Source organism: Jaculus jaculus, chromosome 3, assembly GCF_020740685.1.
Source record: "Jaculus jaculus isolate mJacJac1 chromosome 3, mJacJac1.mat.Y.cur, whole genome shotgun sequence".
NCBI lineage: Eukaryota > Metazoa > Chordata > Mammalia > Rodentia > Dipodidae > Jaculus > Jaculus jaculus.
Genome location: NC_059104.1, coordinates 1,295,903 through 1,313,482, shown reverse-complemented (window position 1 = coordinate 1,313,482; position 17,580 = coordinate 1,295,903). Strand labels below are relative to the sequence as shown.

The 17,580-nt window shown below is 49.4% G+C and overlaps 1 protein-coding gene across 15 annotated transcripts in view; it reads left to right on the top strand.

The window, feature by feature from the left end:
- Mcf2l (MCF.2 cell line derived transforming sequence like) overlaps positions 1-17,580 on the top strand; it is a 169,879-nt gene that overhangs the window by 56,210 nt on the left and 96,089 nt on the right. For 2 of the 15 annotated variants that reach the window (XM_045145135.1, XM_045145144.1), the window contains exon 1: positions 12,698-12,803. The exons of the other annotated variants lie outside the window; for them this stretch is intronic. In XM_045145135.1, the coding sequence (XP_045001070.1) occupies positions 12,713-12,803 (91 nt within the window). In that variant the 5' untranslated portion in view covers positions 12,698-12,712. Of the gene's footprint in view, positions 1-12,697; positions 12,804-17,580 lie in introns of those variants that run through there. 15 annotated transcript variants of the gene reach the window in all.

Sequence of the window (17,580 nt, the reverse complement as noted above, 5' to 3'; positions counted from 1 at the left end):
GTTGTCAGTTTTGGGGGGGCTACTGGGTGTGGCCAGCCCCTCAATGGGTTAAACCAGCATAAACATCATATGGGGTAGTCTACCCCACATTTGAAACATCCACTTCATAATGATGGTTTTGCAATTGAAAGTACTGTTTATTATACACAGGTATAAAGAAAAATGAAGCCATTTATGCCGTCTACCCTTCCTCCTCTTGGAGCTGCAGCCCGCGTTCCTGCACCTTGGGTCTGGCCTTGCTAGTGCAGAGCCTGGGTGGGTGGGGGACCTGTGCAGGCTGCCTTCCCGGGATGCCTCAGGGAAGAGTGGGACCTCTCTGCCTTGCCTGCCTGCCTTTGTGGTTGGCTTGTGTTGGGATCACAGAGTGGGAACTGCTCCAACGGTGACGTCATCCCTGGGTTTTCGGCTCTGAGGTTTCCTCACGGGCTCAGAAGGACACATGTGCATTTTAAGTGGTAAAAATGCTCTCAGAGGAGCAGAACAGAGACTGGCCACTGACTGAGTGTGCTTGGCCAGCCACCCTGAGCCAGCCCTTGGTGGCCACCATTGTCTCATCGGAAGCAGCAGTTCTCCAATCATGTCCTGTGGCACTTCTGCAGTACCAGAGCAGAAGACCTCATCCAGACTCTTAGATTCCCCTTGACAGGCTGTGAACACCCATTGTTCAGGCAGAAGAATGTCACCTGAGCCTGCACCCTCCCTGCCTCCCATCCACGCTAGCCTCTTCCTAGCACAGTCCAGTCTTTATTTCTGTTGTGCCCCCCAGGGGGTTTATTAGGGTCAGAGGCTGTGTGTCATGCAGTAGGGACAGGAGCCGTGCACACAGCAGAGGCATGCTCTGCACCACTGTAGGGATGCAATATAGGTTAATATGACTGAATCACTTCTCAACAGTTTCCCATTGTAGCCAAGCAGACCTCAAGGTCATAGAGTTGTTCGTGCCCCAGGGACATGTTGGGATCGCAGCCAGGTATGAGGTGATGGTTCCAGAAGTTTTGACTGGCAGCTGGTACAGCTGCTTAGGACTGAAGACCCGAACATGGGAGGGAGGGTGTCTCAGCTGAGACTTGGGCACAGTGGCCATCTTTAGAACTGCACGTGGCCTGACCCACTGTGGCTCTGCCCCAGACTCACAGTCAGTCTGTCTGCAGTTCAGGCCATGCTTCTGCTGAGTTCTAACTTCATATCCAAATATTGTATCCTGTGAGCCAGAGCCTTCTTACCTGGGCTGTCCTGTGTGTAGAGGAGGAGGGTATGTGCTATCCGGGACCTTGACCTTGAGCATCTAGATTTTGTGTGTGCTCCTGAACCTGACCCAAACGCCAGAGCCACACATTCTTCCCAACAGCAGGGGCTTCTAGGCACTAGGGCTCCTTCCAACATTTTTGTCTTAGGTTTTTCTTTCTTTCGTATTTTAAATTTATTTCATCTTTAAAAATTTTTTTGTTCATTTTTATTTATTTATTTATTTGAGAACCACAGACAGAGAGATGAAGAGGCAGAGAGAGAGAGGGAGAGGGAGAGAATGGGCATGCCAGGGCCTCCAGCCCCTGCAAACAAACTCCAGAAGCGTGCACCCCCTTGTGCATCTGGCTTACATGGGGCCTGGGGAATTGAGCCTCAAACCAGGGTCCTTAAGCTTCACAGGCAAGCGCATAACCAATAAGCCATCTCTCCAGCTCTCATCTTTTTTTTTTTTTGTTGTTGTTGTTTTTGTTTTTTCGAGGTAGGGTCTCACTGTAGCCCAGGCTGACCTGGAATTCTCTATGGAGTCTCAGGGTGGCCTCGAACTCACGGCAGTCCTCCCACCTCTGCCTCCCAAGTGCTGGGATTAAAGGCATGCGCCACCATGCCCAGCTCATCTTTTTTTTTTTTTTTTTTAAACGAAGGTTGTGGTCTTATATCCCCTCTTCCCAGGTTCCACTTTCCCTGAGGGCTCTCTTCAGCAAGGTTATTGATGTTCACTGCTGGGTGAATAAGGTCTCAGTTAGTCTTTGGGGAGGGGGTTGTGCCTCAGGATAGTTCTGTCCTCCCTGTGGCTCTTCGAATCTTCCTGATCCCCCTTCTGCAATGGTCCCTGAGCCTTGGCAGGTCTGTTGGCAGGTTTAGTTGAGTTCTTTGTAACCTTGAAGTTTTTCTTTAAAGGAGAAATGAGGGCTGGAGAGATGGCACCATGGTTAAAGGCACATGCTTGCAAAGGTTGTCTTCCCAGGTTCAGTTCCCCAGTTCCCATGTAAAGCCAGATGCACAAAGTGGCACTTAAGCCTGGAGTTCATTTGCAGTGTGGCAAGAGGCTCTGGTGTGCCTACATTCATTCTTTCTCTACCCTCCCCCCCCACAATACACACAAACAAATAATGTTTTAGAGGAAAATGGTGTGGACATAGTCAATAAATAGTGATTCTCAAGATAGACTGTGCCTGAGCCACATGGAGGGTTGGTTTAACATATATTCAGGCCACCCCCAGAACTTTGGACTCAGGAAGTCCCTGGGGAAAGTTCTGAGAAGATCCATTCTCACTGAAGAAGATGCTGCCAGTCTAAGAATCAGACTCACAAACCAATGTAATGGAGAAATCATTAAGTCCAGCTCCATCTTCTCCACTGACTTACAGAGAATGATGTTTCAACTCTTGTCGTGGACGGAAGACTAAGTGTGTGAATGAATGGATATTTGAATGGGTGAATGGGTGGATGGTGGGAAAATGTGTAAATGGATGAATGGGTGGGTGGGTGGGTGAATGTGTGGATGGATGTATCGATGTATTGATGTGGTGGATGGCTGAGTGGATGAATATGTGGATAGATGGCAAGTGAATAGATGAATGATAGACACATTGTAGATAGATGAGTGGGAAGATGGATGGATGGAGGCGAACGGATTAATATGTGTGGATGCATGGATGGATATATAGATGGATATCTGGATAGATAAGTTGATAGATGAATGGTGATTGGATGGATAATGGCGAGATGTGTAGATGAGTGTGTGAGTGGGTGGATGGGTGATATAAAGAAGAATGAAAGATGTGTGGAATGGTAGATTGAAAGATGGGTGGGTAGGTGGTGGCTGTGAGAGGTGGATGGATGGGTGAGTGAGTGGATGAGTGGTTGAATAGATGGGAAAGTGGTAGGTGAATGCGTGAGTGGAGGGATGATGTGGATGGATGGGTGGGAATGAGGATGGACAGGTAGGTGACACTGCATACAAGGCAGTAAAATATAAGCTATGTCATCATTTAATATGATCAGAGTGTCAATGCTGGGGACTAACAACTACTTGCTACTTATATATTGAATAAATAAGTCGTTCCTTCAGGATGTGGATGAAGAGCGGATGCTGGCAAGCCCGCCCAACTCCACTGACTGGGGGTCATCCATAATTCCCATTCTTCTTACCTCCTGTCTTGGCCCATCATCTCATCTTCTATGCCACAGCTCAGCGACTAGACTTAAACTTGTCTTTCCGCTGCTAACTCAGCCGCTTGGGGAGTGTTTGTCCCAGCGCTATTGGAATGACAGCATCTCAGTAGTTTGTGAGTCTTTCTGACATGCTGCTCTGGAGAACTCTGGTATCCATAATGATCACCATTTCCTCCTTTTTTTGCATTCCTGTGCATATGTACATGTTTGCATGCATGTAGGTGCATGTGTGTAAGTGTGTATAAAGGCCCCAGGACAACATCAGCTGTTTTCTTCAATTGCTGTTCACTTTACTTTTTTGTTCATCCAACAATTAGTTTTTAAACTTTTTAAATAAAATATTTGACTTTTATTTCTTTATTTGAGAGAGAAATACAAAAATAGGAAGGTAGAGAGAGAATGGGTGTGCCAGGGCCTCCAGCCACTGCAAATGGATTCCAGATGCATGTGCCACTTTATACATCTGGTTTACATGGGTCCTGGGGAATCAAACCTGGGTCCTTTGGCTTTGTAGGCAAGTGCCTTAACCCCTAAGCCATATCTCCAGCTCTAGTTTTTAAACTTTGTAATTGACACTTTTTATATATACAATGTATTTTGACCATAATCCCCTCCCATTACCTTCTTTTATCCCCTACTCCTTCCCCATTCACTGAATTCCCTCTTCTTTCTAACTAGGGCCTCTTTCCACCTTATTTTTTCAGACAACTTTAGTGACATTAGCTAGCCAGCAAGCCCTAGAGATCCTGCTGTCTCCTTTGCCACTACACCTAGCTCTTACGTGGCTGCTGTTGTCTCGGGCAGTGTGACAGGGTGGGCATCTGCACAGTGAGAAGCAACTTGGCCACAGCAGCTCTTTGTTGTGCTGGGAGCAGGGCGCTCCTGTCTGCCCCCAAAGACCCCCGGTACCTACAGTCTGTGGCAGGGAGGAGACTGTAACTCACAGAGGTGCACCCACGAGCTGTGTGACTTAGACAGCTGGACTTTCGGGGAGGCCCCAGGTTGGGCTTTGCTGATGGGAAAGCCAAAGGGTGCTATATTCTTGGGTTGTCTAGGAGTGTGAGGGTGAACCTTACACCCACAGGACAGTAATGTCTCCCCAAACCTATGAACTCATTCAAAACCAGAATCCAGACCTGGGTTCCTAACACTCCCGAGGTTTAGGCTAGTCAACTGTGGGGAATATGAGCAATCAGGGCACATGCCCAAACTAGCAAGAAACTAGCACATTCAACTTTACCAAAAATTAGAATTTTCTGACAGCAGTCGTGTCCAGGGCAGCAGCTTTGGTCAGAGGGCTTCTTGTCACTTCACACCACTCAAAACTGCTAAAACAGCTTGTCATAGTGCTGGGGTAGATGGTGCTGAGGCAGGCGGTCCTGGGAAAGGGCATCTCATCAGCCTTACCTCCTTCCTCACCACTTGCCCATCACTGGGTTGCTTCATTGTTTGGAGTTAAATGAGTCTTTCTACCTCTCTGGGTACTTATTCTAAGGGTCCAGAAGAGACAGCCAGCCCAGTTTCTGGTAACTGTAAGATGTCACAGGCCTGGGGAATGTAAAAGACTGTGTCCATCCCATTCTCTCTTGAGGAGGTTTTGGTCTTCCTGAGTGGCCTTCAGAGTGGACACAAGTTTTAAAGAGGAGGGCTCTGGGTCCTAGGTGGGAAAGGTGTCCCAGCTGATGGAGTTGGTAGCTTCGTCCCTGATCCTCTAGTGAGCCAACATTTTCTATAATGTATGTGTCTATTCATGTGTCTGTCTTTCTGTCCATCCATGTATAGTAAATGAGCTTATGTTTGTAATGCAGTGAGGCATTGACTGCTGAGTGTGAATTGGGCCATTCTGCCTATAGGAAGAAAGTATATAACATACAAAGAAAGTAGAAAAAAATAGGTCAGGTGTGGTGGCGCATTCCTTTAATCTCAGCACTTGGGAGACAGAGGTAGGAGGATCGCTGTGAGTTCGAGGCCACTCTGAGACTACATAGTTAATTCCAGGTCGGCCCAGGCTAGAGTAAAACCCTACCTCGAAACAACAACAACAACAAAATATGCCATAATGCCACTGTTGTGTCTGAGCAGGTAAATCACAGGTTGTGATTATGAGGATATTTTAGTATAGAAAATGAGACCAAAAGTATCTTCAATGCCTTGTAATGGGGGTGAAAAAGAATGTGAAATAGACATTTAATGCAATACCTAAATTGCCCCTCTGATCCATGAAGGATGAGGGTATGTGTGGAGCCGCAGTGAGTGCTCAAAATCATGGACTTTAGCAAATCCCATTTGTATTGTACTTTCCTGCATGGCCTCTGGAGCCTGAGTCTGAATGGGGCAGAGCAGAACCCTTGGCCACCCCAAGAGGTCGCATGAGAACACATGGATCCTCGCTTTGCTGGGGTGGCCAGCACCACTGGTGAGAGATTATCTAGACTGGATCAGCCTCTGGGAAGCCTGTGAGGGATTATCTAGGTTAGGTTACTTGAGGTGGGAAGATCTATGTTAAGGTAGGTGGCACTGTGCCATGGGCTGGGTCTTGGACTGAGTACCAAGGAGAGAGCTGCTCAGTCACCCTCTGCTTCCTCGCTCTGATGAATGTGACCAGCCACCTCAAGCACTGGTCTCCATGTCTTCCCCATCAAACTGGAGGCTAAAATAAACCCTCCCCTCTCAAGCTGAGTTTTATCAGGTATTCCGTGCCAGCCACGACAAGGTGACTGATGTGGTCACTGTTCCTTAGCTGACTGACACAGGCACAGGGGCCTGAATGGTCAGCTGAACAACTGGGCACCTACATGGGTGCCTTCCTTCTTGCTCCAGAATGGATTAAGTTTAAATGTTCTTTGTTGTTGAAAAAGAGATCCAAGGCAAGGGCCATATCCTTTGAGTGTTCTGGTTAGCTGGGAATGCAGGGGTCTACTTGTCCCCAGAACTAGCGTGAAGCATAGGAAAGCACCTAGCGTGAGAGCAGAGAAGCAGATACTGACTGAGGAAAACAAATTGGGTATCCTGTGTCACCTAGAGACCGATCCAGCCATCTAGTAGGTGTGTAGAAGTTGCATGCAGGCACACTGTTACAAGGCATATGAGCATTGTGGGTCTGGACATCCTTGGGGTGCTGGGTGCCACTCCCTGAGGACACTAAAGGACAACTGTGCATTGTGGCATACACACCTCAAAGGAGTGTCTGAAAGATTCACTGGACAGTGCTCCAAGAGGGCCTGTGTTTGGATTTGTTGAAATCAGCCACATCCATGTTCTGGTGGTGAGTCGCTCATTGTTTTCTTTAAGGAAAACACAGCCAACTGTGGAGGTGGCTTGACTGCAGTGGGTCCCTGTTGGCCATGCTGCACCCTATGGCTCTGGCCACCTTTCCCTGGCATGTGTGTGGCCCTATCTGGATGCTGGTCATGTTGCTGACGTCACCTTCTGGTGGAAGGGACTCAGGGCCCCTTGACACAGAGGCCATAAAGTAGGGCCTTCTGTATCTCTCAGAGGATCCTCTGTCCCCACCCAAAATCCAAGAGAATCACAGTGGCTGGGGAAATCATTCAAGAAAGTTGGAAAATACAAATGTGGTGATTGTTCTTTGTAAGTCACAGATTTGCTGGCTCTTGTGTGTCTAAATTAGGTTTTCAGCAAATGCTCTGGGTTTCCCTTTTCTCTCTTAATAATGCTTTTAAAGAAATGAGGCCAGTTCCTGAAGCATAAAATCCAATTTCTCAGCTTCAGAGGCAAGTCACTGCGCAACTTAACTTACTAAAGGAAAGAACCATGGTAAATTCAATTAATGACATTTTTGGCAGAATATTAGAGGTCGGGAACCACTGCCCCACATAGGACTGCATTTTATAAGGATGCTTGATCTTTGAAGATATTTTTTTTCAGTGCTGAGTACTGAACCTCCTTATACATTCTAGGAAAGTGCTGTACACTTAGCTTCTCCTTCCCTTTCTTCCCTCCCTTCTTCCCTCCCTCCCTTCCTCCCTTCCCCTCTCTCTCTCTCTCTTTCTTTTTGAGCCAGGGTGTCACTATATACTCCTGGCTGGCCTAAAACTCCATATGTAAGACAAGGTGACCTCAGACTTGTTGTAGTCCTCCTGCTTCTGCTTCCCGGTTGCTGAGATTACAAGTGCAAGCCATCATGCCTGTACCCTATGTCTACACTTTCTATATTTACATGGTTTGGGTATCATGTCTAGATACCATTATGGTTGGGCATTTGGATGTAGCCATTATTTTAAAAAGTTAAATAGATGGGTTTAAATGTCCATTTTGCAAGCAGCAGGTTCTGGACTGTGTCTCTGATGTCTGAGATGTCTCTGGGCTCTGGAAATATCTCAAAGATCTGAGAGCTGCAGGTTTCTTGCCTTTGGGAACAAGCCTCTCTTTTCTAGAGGAATGAGATTGTTGTCAAAACTGGCAGAAAAACTCTGTTGATCTGGATGTCAAATATCCCCTGTAGCCCCATGTGTAACCTCCAGCTGGTGGAGACTTTGGGAGCTGGACCTTGCCGAAGGAGGTGTGCTGCTGAAGGCAGGCCTGTGCAGCCCTGCTGGGCATTCGTGGTGAGCTCACTCTTGCTGCTTCCTCCCCGCCGAAGTGACAAGATGTGCCCTGGCTATCTGCTCACGCCTTGCTTTCCCCTCCGTGACGAAACTTCCCCTCGAAACTGTAGGCAGAAATAAACCCTTTCCTTCTGTGAAGCTGCTTCTGGCATTGTGCTGCATCAACAAGACAGTAACTGCTCCAGCCTCCCACCAAAGCGGCCTGTGAGAACTGCATGGTTAGAGGTGACCGGCGGTGGCTCTAGCTGGGCACATGCTGACTAGGGCATGACTGTGGTCACTTCCTTTGGGGCAGCAAGGTAGAATTGAGGTCACGTGCACACACCAAACTTGGGGACGTGGCTTCACCTTTCCTAGTTCTTCCTTCTTGGCCAACGCTAACCTTGCCGTGGGGTGCCAGGCTGGAGCTGAGTGAGGGAAGCCTGTTGAGCATGTGGCTTCCTGTGGAATTCTGTGCTCCTCCAACACTGATGGGACACTACAGCAAGAATGTACATCCTGGGCTCAAAAGATGGCTCAGCTTGCAAAGTCTGACAGCCTGGGCTTTATTCCCCTGTACCCACATAAAGCCAGATGCACAAAATGGCACATGCATCTGGAGTTCGATTGCAATGGCAGGAGGACTGGCATGCCCATTCTCTCTAGCAAATAAATATTAAAATCAAAAAAGAGTGTGCATCTCTTCAAGTGGGTCATGTGGAGTGGAAAACTCATTGTCTGTGGGGTAGTAACCCCAGCTTTTTTTTGGGTGCTGCTCAGAAGGAATTTGTCCACCTCTTTGTATGCTCTACCCTTTCTCCAGGGCATGAAGAGAGCAGAACCCTTTTCTGACCTGAGGCATGGCCCAGTTCAGTTCTCCTGCAGCTGTGCAGCCCCACTGCCTAGGCTTAGCCCCCAGCTGAGCCAATACCCCCCGCATCTCATCTGATGTGAGGCCTGTTGGGTGGCTCCCTGTACATGATTAGTTAAGACTCACTGTCCAAAGTTTATACCCCTTACTTTTCTTTCTTTTTTAAAGTAGAAGCTTTATTTATTTATTTATTTATTTTGTTTATTTATTTAACAGAGAAAAAGGGAAAGAGAGAGAGAGAGAGAGAGAATGGGCGCGCCAGGGTCTCCAGACACTGTAAACGGACTCCAGATGCATGCACCCTCTTGTGCATCTGGCTAACGTGGGTCCTGGGGAATTGAACCTGGGTCCTTTGGCTTTGAAGGCAAATGCCTTAACCACTAAGCCATCCCTCCAGCTCTTTCTTTTTTGCACGTGTATATGCATGTTTGTCTGCCTGTTGGCATGCCTGTGGGGGGGCACGTGTGTGAACATGCATGTAGAGGGCAGAGGTTGACGTGGGGTATCTTACTAGGTTACCCTCTACCTTACTTTTTGAGATAGTCTCTCACTGAGCCCTGATTCGGCTAGACTAGCTGTCTAGCAAGCCCTAGGAGTCCTATTTCCACTTTCACAGCATCGGAATTGTAGGTGTGCACTACCACACTCAGCTTTTTACATGGGTGCTTGGGATCCAGACCCGGGTCCCCATGCCTATACATCAAGCACTTCACCGCTCAGCATCTCCAGCCTCCACTTATACCATTTATTGGTAAGAATGTTTTAACAATAGCTGGAAGTCCCACTATAAAATATACTCAAGAAGAGCTGGGAAGATGGCCCAGTGCTTCTTGCTGCACAACTCTGTGTACCTGAATTTAGATCCTCAGAGCCCACATATGAAGCCAAAAACTGTGAAGGGTTCTGTAATGCCACTGAGCCTATGGTAAGAAGGGAGGCAGAGGCAGGAAAATTTCCTGGAAGCTTTTGAATGAAGTAGGACAATGAACAATGAGATAGCTTGCCTCAAAATGAGGTGGAAAACAAAGACCCAAAACTTGTCCTCTGACTTTCACACTTGTGCGGTGGTACATGCACACACATGCACTAATTAACACACACACACACACACACACACACACACACACACACACACACTTTATGTAGGTTGACTCACTCTTCAAATGGCCTGTGATTGCATAGTCTCTCCAGCAGAGCTCAGGCAGCATTGGGCATGGCAGGGGAAACTCAGATCTCAAGCTTGTCTCTTTGTCTTCACAGTGTGCTACCAAGTAGTGCAGGGCAGGACATGGTGACCAGTTCTTGGAGAACACAGCTGGGCCTCCAAAGTGTTTGCAGGGCCCCATGGCCGCACAACACTGGAGAAGAAATGAGCAAGTTGTGAGTGGGGACTAAGGAAGCTTCGGTTTTTGGAAAAGGTTTTCGTGATGTCTATAAAACATGTAGGGAAGGCTGGAGAGATGGCTTAGTGGTTAAGGCATTTGCCTGCAAAGCCAAAGGACCTCGGTTCAATTCCCCAGGACCCATGTAAGCCAGATGCACAAGGTGGCACTTGTGTCTGGAGTTTGTTTGCATGCCCATTATCTTCCACCCCCCCCCCCCCACCTCTTTCTCTCACTCTCTCGAGTAAATAAAAATTTTAAAATGTGGGGAAGACTGAGCTAGAGCTAACATTGAATCATAGCATAACATGTGCAGGATATGCCTTACTTGGGTACTTGACATGTGACCCCACAGCTGAAAAGTTTGAACCCTGTGGTACTTCAGCCCTTGCTGGGGGAGGAAATGCCAGTCTGGTCCAAGACCTGTGGTCACAATTGACTGCTGTGGGTGGCTTCTGTGGATGGTTGGGAATCCTGTCTGTGTGGAAGCCAGAGTTTAAAGCGCAGGACCCTGGGAACACCACACCCCATGTGCCTTCTTTCTCCTCCTGACTGGTTAGCATGGGCAAGGGCAGAGCAGAGGACCAAGCCTTTCCTTCCAGCTGGATCATGGTTTTCTTTGGAGTCTGAGTGGCTGAGACGTAGAGGCACCCTGTTCTTTTGTGTATCTCAGTGGCCTTTGAGAACACATAGATCCCATCTGCTATATTTGGGATACAGTGGCCTCAGGGTCACCCTGATGTTTCCAGAGGGAGCTGTGGGTGCACAAGATAGGACGGGGGGAATCAGGCTCTGTCTCCTCAAGCCATGCTTGCTGTGCTCACCTGTCCCTCTCAGAAGCGCAGCTGTAACAGAAGACTACCTGGGGGCTGGAGAGATGGCTTAGTGGTTAAGACGCTTGCCTGCAAAGCCAAAGGACCTCAGTTTGATTCCTCAGGGCCCACGTAAGCCAGATGCACAAGGTGGCACATGCATCTGGAGTTCGTTTGCAGTGGCTGGAAGCCCTGGTGCACTCATTCTCTCTCTCTCTCTCTCTCTCTCTCTCTCTCTCTCTCTCTCTCTCTCTCTCCCCCCTTCCCTCTCTCAAATAAATAAATAACAATAAAGTATTTTTAAAAACACCATCTGGGATGGGAGCACCATATTATGGAATGCCAACATTGGGCACTTTAGCTGCCCTCTTACAGGTGGAGGCACCTGCCCCACCTTTATCTCTTAAAATTTTTTTTTGTTTATTCATTTTTATTTATTTATTTGAGAGCAACAGACAGAGAAAGAGGCGGAGAGAGAGAGAGAAAGAGAGAGAATGGGTGCGCCAGGGCCTCCAGCCACTGTGAAAGAACTCCAAACGCGTGCACCCCCTTGTGCAGCTGGCTAATGTGGGTCCTGGGGAATCGAGCCTCGGACCAGGCTTCTTAGGCTTCGTAGGCAAGCGTTTAACTAAGCTATTTCTCCAGCCCCTATCTCTTATACTCCAGTGGGATGATAGCCAGTAAACAGGTCCTGGGAGGAGGGGCACTGTCAACAGCTGTCAGGCACAGGCAGGGACTGGGACAGGCAGATCTTCCTGAAGCCCACCTGACCACTCACCCTTGCCACAGTGTGTAGAGCTGTTAATAGTATTGAAAAGACAATGAGCACACTTAAGCCCTTGGCATGCCCAGTGATATCATGATTAAAACTGCCTGGAGGATCCAGTGTGGGGATCTGAAACCAGGGTGTGTGGAGCGCATGGAGCCACAGGGTGGCACCTCGCATTATCCCTTCACTTTCCCTCCGAAGCATCCTTGGGCAACCGAGGTGGAGGTCAGGAGCCACTGGCTTGGGAGGTTCAACACTCTCATGGAAAGTGTCCTCGCCAAGCTGGGCGCCTCACCATTTCCTCTGCCAGGGCTGGACAGCAGACGGGGGAACTTCCCAGTTTATTTCAAAAGCAGCAGCCAGTCCCTCCCTTCCTCCGGGTTTGTAGTTGTTTGTTTGAACTTGAGACTTCCTGAGGCCTGGAAGGTGTTTCTGGCGCTTGGAGCTCTATCCACAGGGCCCATCTAAGGAAGGAAGCATTGAGAGTTCACACACAGATGGGCGGGTGTGGCCATCCCCACTCCGCAAGACTTCAGCCACAGCACGACAACCTTTCCTTTGCCATCTGAGAGGCAAGAGGCAGGCGCTATGACTCAGGCTGCTGCAGGGGGACTTTACAGGACCTGAGGACTGAGGGGAGGCTAGGAGCCCAGGAAGGCCACTTGACGCTCTTCCCCCTTGTGACTTGGTAAAGCCCAAGGTCACCAGGGACGTCACACCTATTTCTCGTGACAGCTTAGCACCCAGGTGCCTACTGCAGGTCACTGGTACCTGCGCAGTTTTTGACTGTCCTGGTGAGGACCGGTACGCAGTGGAAACTGCAGCGATTGTTTGACTCATAGTTGAGCTGGTGTCAGAGTCACAGCACCTCTGCTTCACTGCAACACAGCCCACAGGAGGGCGACCCGATGGCAGAGAAGGGTGCATCTCGGGGGGCCGGGCGGCGGTTCTGGTCGCTGCCGAGGAAGCGCCGGGGAGCTCCAGGGCGCCACAAGCCAGGTGAGTCATGAGGGAAGTCGCCTTGCTGGGATACTGGGGACAGGGGCTGGGTGTCCCTTATAGGCAGGCACCTTCTACGGATGATTCTTTGATCACGTGAACATATTATGAGCCATTTACCTGCAGGACTCATAACTTTATGCTGACCTCTTGGGCATCTTGGCTCAAAGCAAAGAGGGTCTGGGTGTGGGATCTACCTCATTCAGGGTCTGTGTCTTCTGGCCCCAGGACCTGGTTCAGGAGCTGCTGTGGCTGGGTTCCAGGTAGACGATGAGGAGGTGGCCATGGTGCATTGTAAAAGAAGGCACACGTAGGTCAGGTGTGTGATAGTGACATAGCTGTTCTTGGTACCTGACCCTTCTCTCTTCACCACAATGCAGCTTTTTATTTTGGATTAGCATACCTGCTCTGCCAGACAGTAAAGTTTAAATTCTCACAACTCTCAGAATAATATTTTACAGATTAACTTGCAGAGAAGCGGGGTGGGGACGTTCCAGTGGCAGGAGCTGGAGAAGGGCCTTGGGGCGGGTTTGTGGTCCTGGCAGAGCACGCACTGCCCTCTCTCTCCAAGGACCTGAGAACTGGGGGGTTGCCAGGGAATGTGGGGCAGCCATGGCCTCTGACCTCAGGCTCATGCAGTATCCTTAGGGTGTCAGGATGGAATTCTCTGAGCGGACACTATAACCTACATACTGGAAACCCAAGTACTCCTTAGATTGGCTCTCAGGGTTGTTTGAGGACATTTTCAAGCCCACGGACTTTAGGAAATGGTTAGTGCCTGTGAGGTGGTGTCCTGTTAGCACCCCAGAGTGTCAAGGGAGGCGGCTACAGCTCACCACCTTCCTTACCCCCAGAAGGCAGAACCTGGAGGATAGTCCAGAGCCCCTGATGACCCAGTGAGGGCATATCGGGACAGGAGAGGGCCCTTCCCCCTCCCATTTGTGTGGACAGTATCCCTAACAGTGTGGGTCAGGCTGCGCCAAACTGAGTTGGTACAGACAACCAGAGATGAGACCCCCCTCCTCAGCCTCCTTACCATACCCTCTGATGTCTTCACAGCACACTTGTCAGGGCAGAACAGGGTCAGGGCATGACAGAGGCCAAGCCAATCCTGGCACCTGCTAAGCACACATCAAAGTGCCCATTGCTCTGTTTCCAGCCCTCCCCTCTTTTCTAGGCCCTAGACATAAACATAGGGAGAAGCTCCAAGGTAGGGCCCTAAAGTGCTGTCCCATGAAATGGAGCACCCAAAGCCAGGTTTGATAAGTATTGTGTCATTGTCCTTCGAGCTCTTGTGCTCTCTCTGGGGTGTTAGAACCCACTTTTTAAAAAAATTTTATTTTTATTTATTGATTTGACAGAGAAAGAGGGGGGGAGAGAGAATGGGTGTGCCAGGGCCTTCAGCTACTGCAAACAAACTCCAGACACATGCGCCCCCTTGTGCATCTGGCTAACATGGCTCCTGGGGAATCGAACCTGGAGCTGGGTCCTTTGGCTTTTCAGGCAAATGCCTTAACTGCTAAGCCATCCCTCCGGCCGAGAACCCACTTTTTGGGTGCCCTCCTGTTCCTGCATCCCTGTCTAGGGCTTAGTGGAGACTGTTGGGTTCCCTTCTGGTGCAGCTGCAGCTCAGACAGATGCACCCGGGCAGATGCATCTCAGGGCAGGTGCAGCCCAGGGAGCGTGAAGTTCAGAGCAGGTGCAGCCCAGGCAGGTACAGCTCCAGCAGACGCTGCTGCCGGCAGCAGCTTGGCATGGCTGTTGTCAGGCAGTAGCCAAGGTTTTCTTGAACATTTAGTGTTCCCAGGATTGATGTGTGTGCATGTGTTTGTGTCCAGAAGAGAAGGCTTGTGTATAGCTGTCACACAATTGGAGCTATGGCAAACGACAGGGAGACAGTGGCATGACGTAATGAGCAAGGCAGTGATGGGCTCTGAGGCATGTCCAAGCAGACCAAGGAATCTGGCCGAGCTGCAGTCTCATCAGAGAAGTCCTGGTGTGAATGGACTGCTTGTCGGGGGTTTGGGAAAGCATTTTCCTTGCACATGGCCTCCAGTCGGCACCCCTGAGCCCCAGTTGCAGCAAGGTCATGGGCAGAGCCAGAGGCACAGGTGCAAACCCTGGTTGTGCATGCATGCGCTCCAGGGGTGACTGCTCATGGGGTGAGAGTGGGCAGGGCAGACTTCTTCCCTCCTGTACCTGCATGGGCATGTGGGGCTTGGCATGCTACTGACCACTCCCACTAGAAGTACGAGGGATCACTTGTAGTTGATTCTGTCCCATGAATAATGAAAATTAAGATCCCTTAGGCTGTCCCAGCACAGTGGCAGTATGTGCCCCCTTGGCCCTGCCCTCAGAGTTTGGGAAGAGCCTCATTTACCTTTTGAGGCCTCCTCTGGCTGTGGCTGTGTCATTCATGGGCCCACAAAGATCATGGCAAGGACAGGAAGCTTAGAGGGAGGCCCAGGCTGTGGGGCTCCATTGCTCTGTGTTGGGCCATGGCCAAGGTCAGGAGCCTCCACTCAGGGAAGACCACCTGGGGGTGTGGCCTCTTCACAGCCACACTACCTATGCAGGACACAGTGGTCAAGGGACTCTTGTGTGTTTGTGACATTTTGTGGCCCTGGGTGAATGTCCTCTGCAGCCAGCTGCTCAGCACTGCCAGGTCCCATCTGTCTTCTCTACTCTCCTTCCTTGAACATCATCCATGCAGGCCAGGATGGTCTCTGTGTGCCATGGACAGACTCTGCCAGGTCGTTTTCCCTGTGCTGTGCGCTTACAAAATCAGTTCAAGAGAGATCATCAGACTTCCCACAACATGTGGCAAAGATGCCTCTTCTCTGGGGCCAGGTGGTGTCAGAAAAAGTGTGGCTAAAAATGGCAATTTTCTGATACCAGAAATGGATGTCATCAGTTTAGCCAAGAGAAGTTGGTGTTGATATGGGCATCATCCTATGCTATCTTCTGCACATGAAGAGACACCAGGATACAGAAGAAATCGACAATAGACATCAAATCCCACAGAGAAGGTCTCTTCTCTGCTCTGTTCTGTTACATTTGAGACTGTTTCTGTAAACTCAAGAAAAACTGTCTTATTTAGAATTCAGAAATTCTATGTAGAGACAGAAGTCATTAAAGAAGCTGATGAAGGCTGGAGAGATGGCTTTGCAGTTAAGGTGCTTACCTGCAAGGCCTAAGGAACCCAGGTTCAATCCCCCAGTACCCATGTAAGCCAGAGGCACAAGATGACACATGCATCTGGAGTTTGGTTGCAGTGCCTGAAGGCCCTGGCGTGCCCATTCTCTCTATCTCTTTTTTTCTCTCTCCAATAAAAAAAATAATAAATGAAATATTTTTTTAAAAAAGTAGATGAAAGGGCTGGAGAGATGGCTTAGCGGTTAAGCGCTTGCCTGTGAAGCCTAAGGACCCCAGTTCGAGGCTCGGTTCCCCAGGTCCCACGTTAGCCAAATGCACAAGGGGCCGCACGCGTCTGGAGTTCGTTTGCAGAGGCTGGAAGCCCTGGCGTGCCCATTCTCTCTCTCCCTCTATCTGTCTTTCTCTCTGTGTCTGTCGCTCTCAAATAAATAAATAAATAATTTTTTTTAAAAAAGTAGATAAAATACTTTTGAGGTAACTTGGGAGAGTTGATCAGTGCATAACCTCCCTTTGAGCTTACTGGTAGCTAATGCAAAGGGGGAAATGTTTGAATATAAGGTGCCAAGAAAAACTGTTCTAGAAAGAATTCTAGAGGAAACCCATCTCTCAGATAGCTACTTTGAGTTGTAAGAATTCTCAGTGGATGGCATGTTTGGAATTTTTTTCGTTCTTTTGGAAAATTAGCGCTCCTTAGTCAGATGTTTCTTGCTGGCACCTAGAAATGTCAGGCCCTGTGATTTCAGTGGAATTCTTTCCTGAGCAGGTCAGGGTCACAATGGGGTTCCAGCAAGGCATGGTTTTCAATGCTGCTCTCAGAAGGCGCTCATGGCAGAGTGGATCAGGATGCTGTCTTGTGAGAGGTGGTAGTGGCTGCCTCCCATGCCAGATACACAGGCTGCAGAGCTGGTGTTCCTAAGTGAACTTCTGGCTCGGGCCAAGGGTCATTGTGGCTGTGGAGGATCTCCAAGGTAAACCCTGTGTTTTCTTCAAAGTCGCTTTCTCTGTGAGCTAGCATGTGGGAGAAGGCAGTGTGAGGCTGGGTCCCTGGGTCCACCAGTCCTGCCCATGAGGCGTGTACACATGCACGCCTGCCGTCCATGCTCCAGAAGTTGCACACGGTGGAAGGGAAGGGCTATCCCCAGCACTGCGTCTCTGGCTGAAAGATTGGAGAGCTGGGGAGGCCACTTAGGTGGGAGGAGCTTGCTGTCTGATTTATAGAGCTTTTGTTTGCAGGGGAAACACTGGTGAGAGACATTTCCTCATTGCGCCCCTGGAACTTGTTTATAAGAAGTGGCTCCCCGGTCTGAGGAAATCTGGGAATGGAATCATTTTTTTCAAATTTTAGACAGCTTAATTGAAGTCAGTTTCTAGTGTCCACCACCATCATTGCTGTTTTTTTTCTGGGACCACTGCTCAAGCTAAAGAAGGTTCCAGGCTGGAGGTGCTGTGAATCCCCATCCCACGTGTACTCCGGACCCTGTAGGGTCTCTTTGGGGGTCCCCGTGGCATCTCTGGTCCCCAGGGAGCATTCAAGCAGCATTCAGGTAGCAGCACACCTGCCCAGGGTCCTGCCTGGCCCACAGTATACCCTTGCTCATCTTGGAGAACAGATGTCCCCATT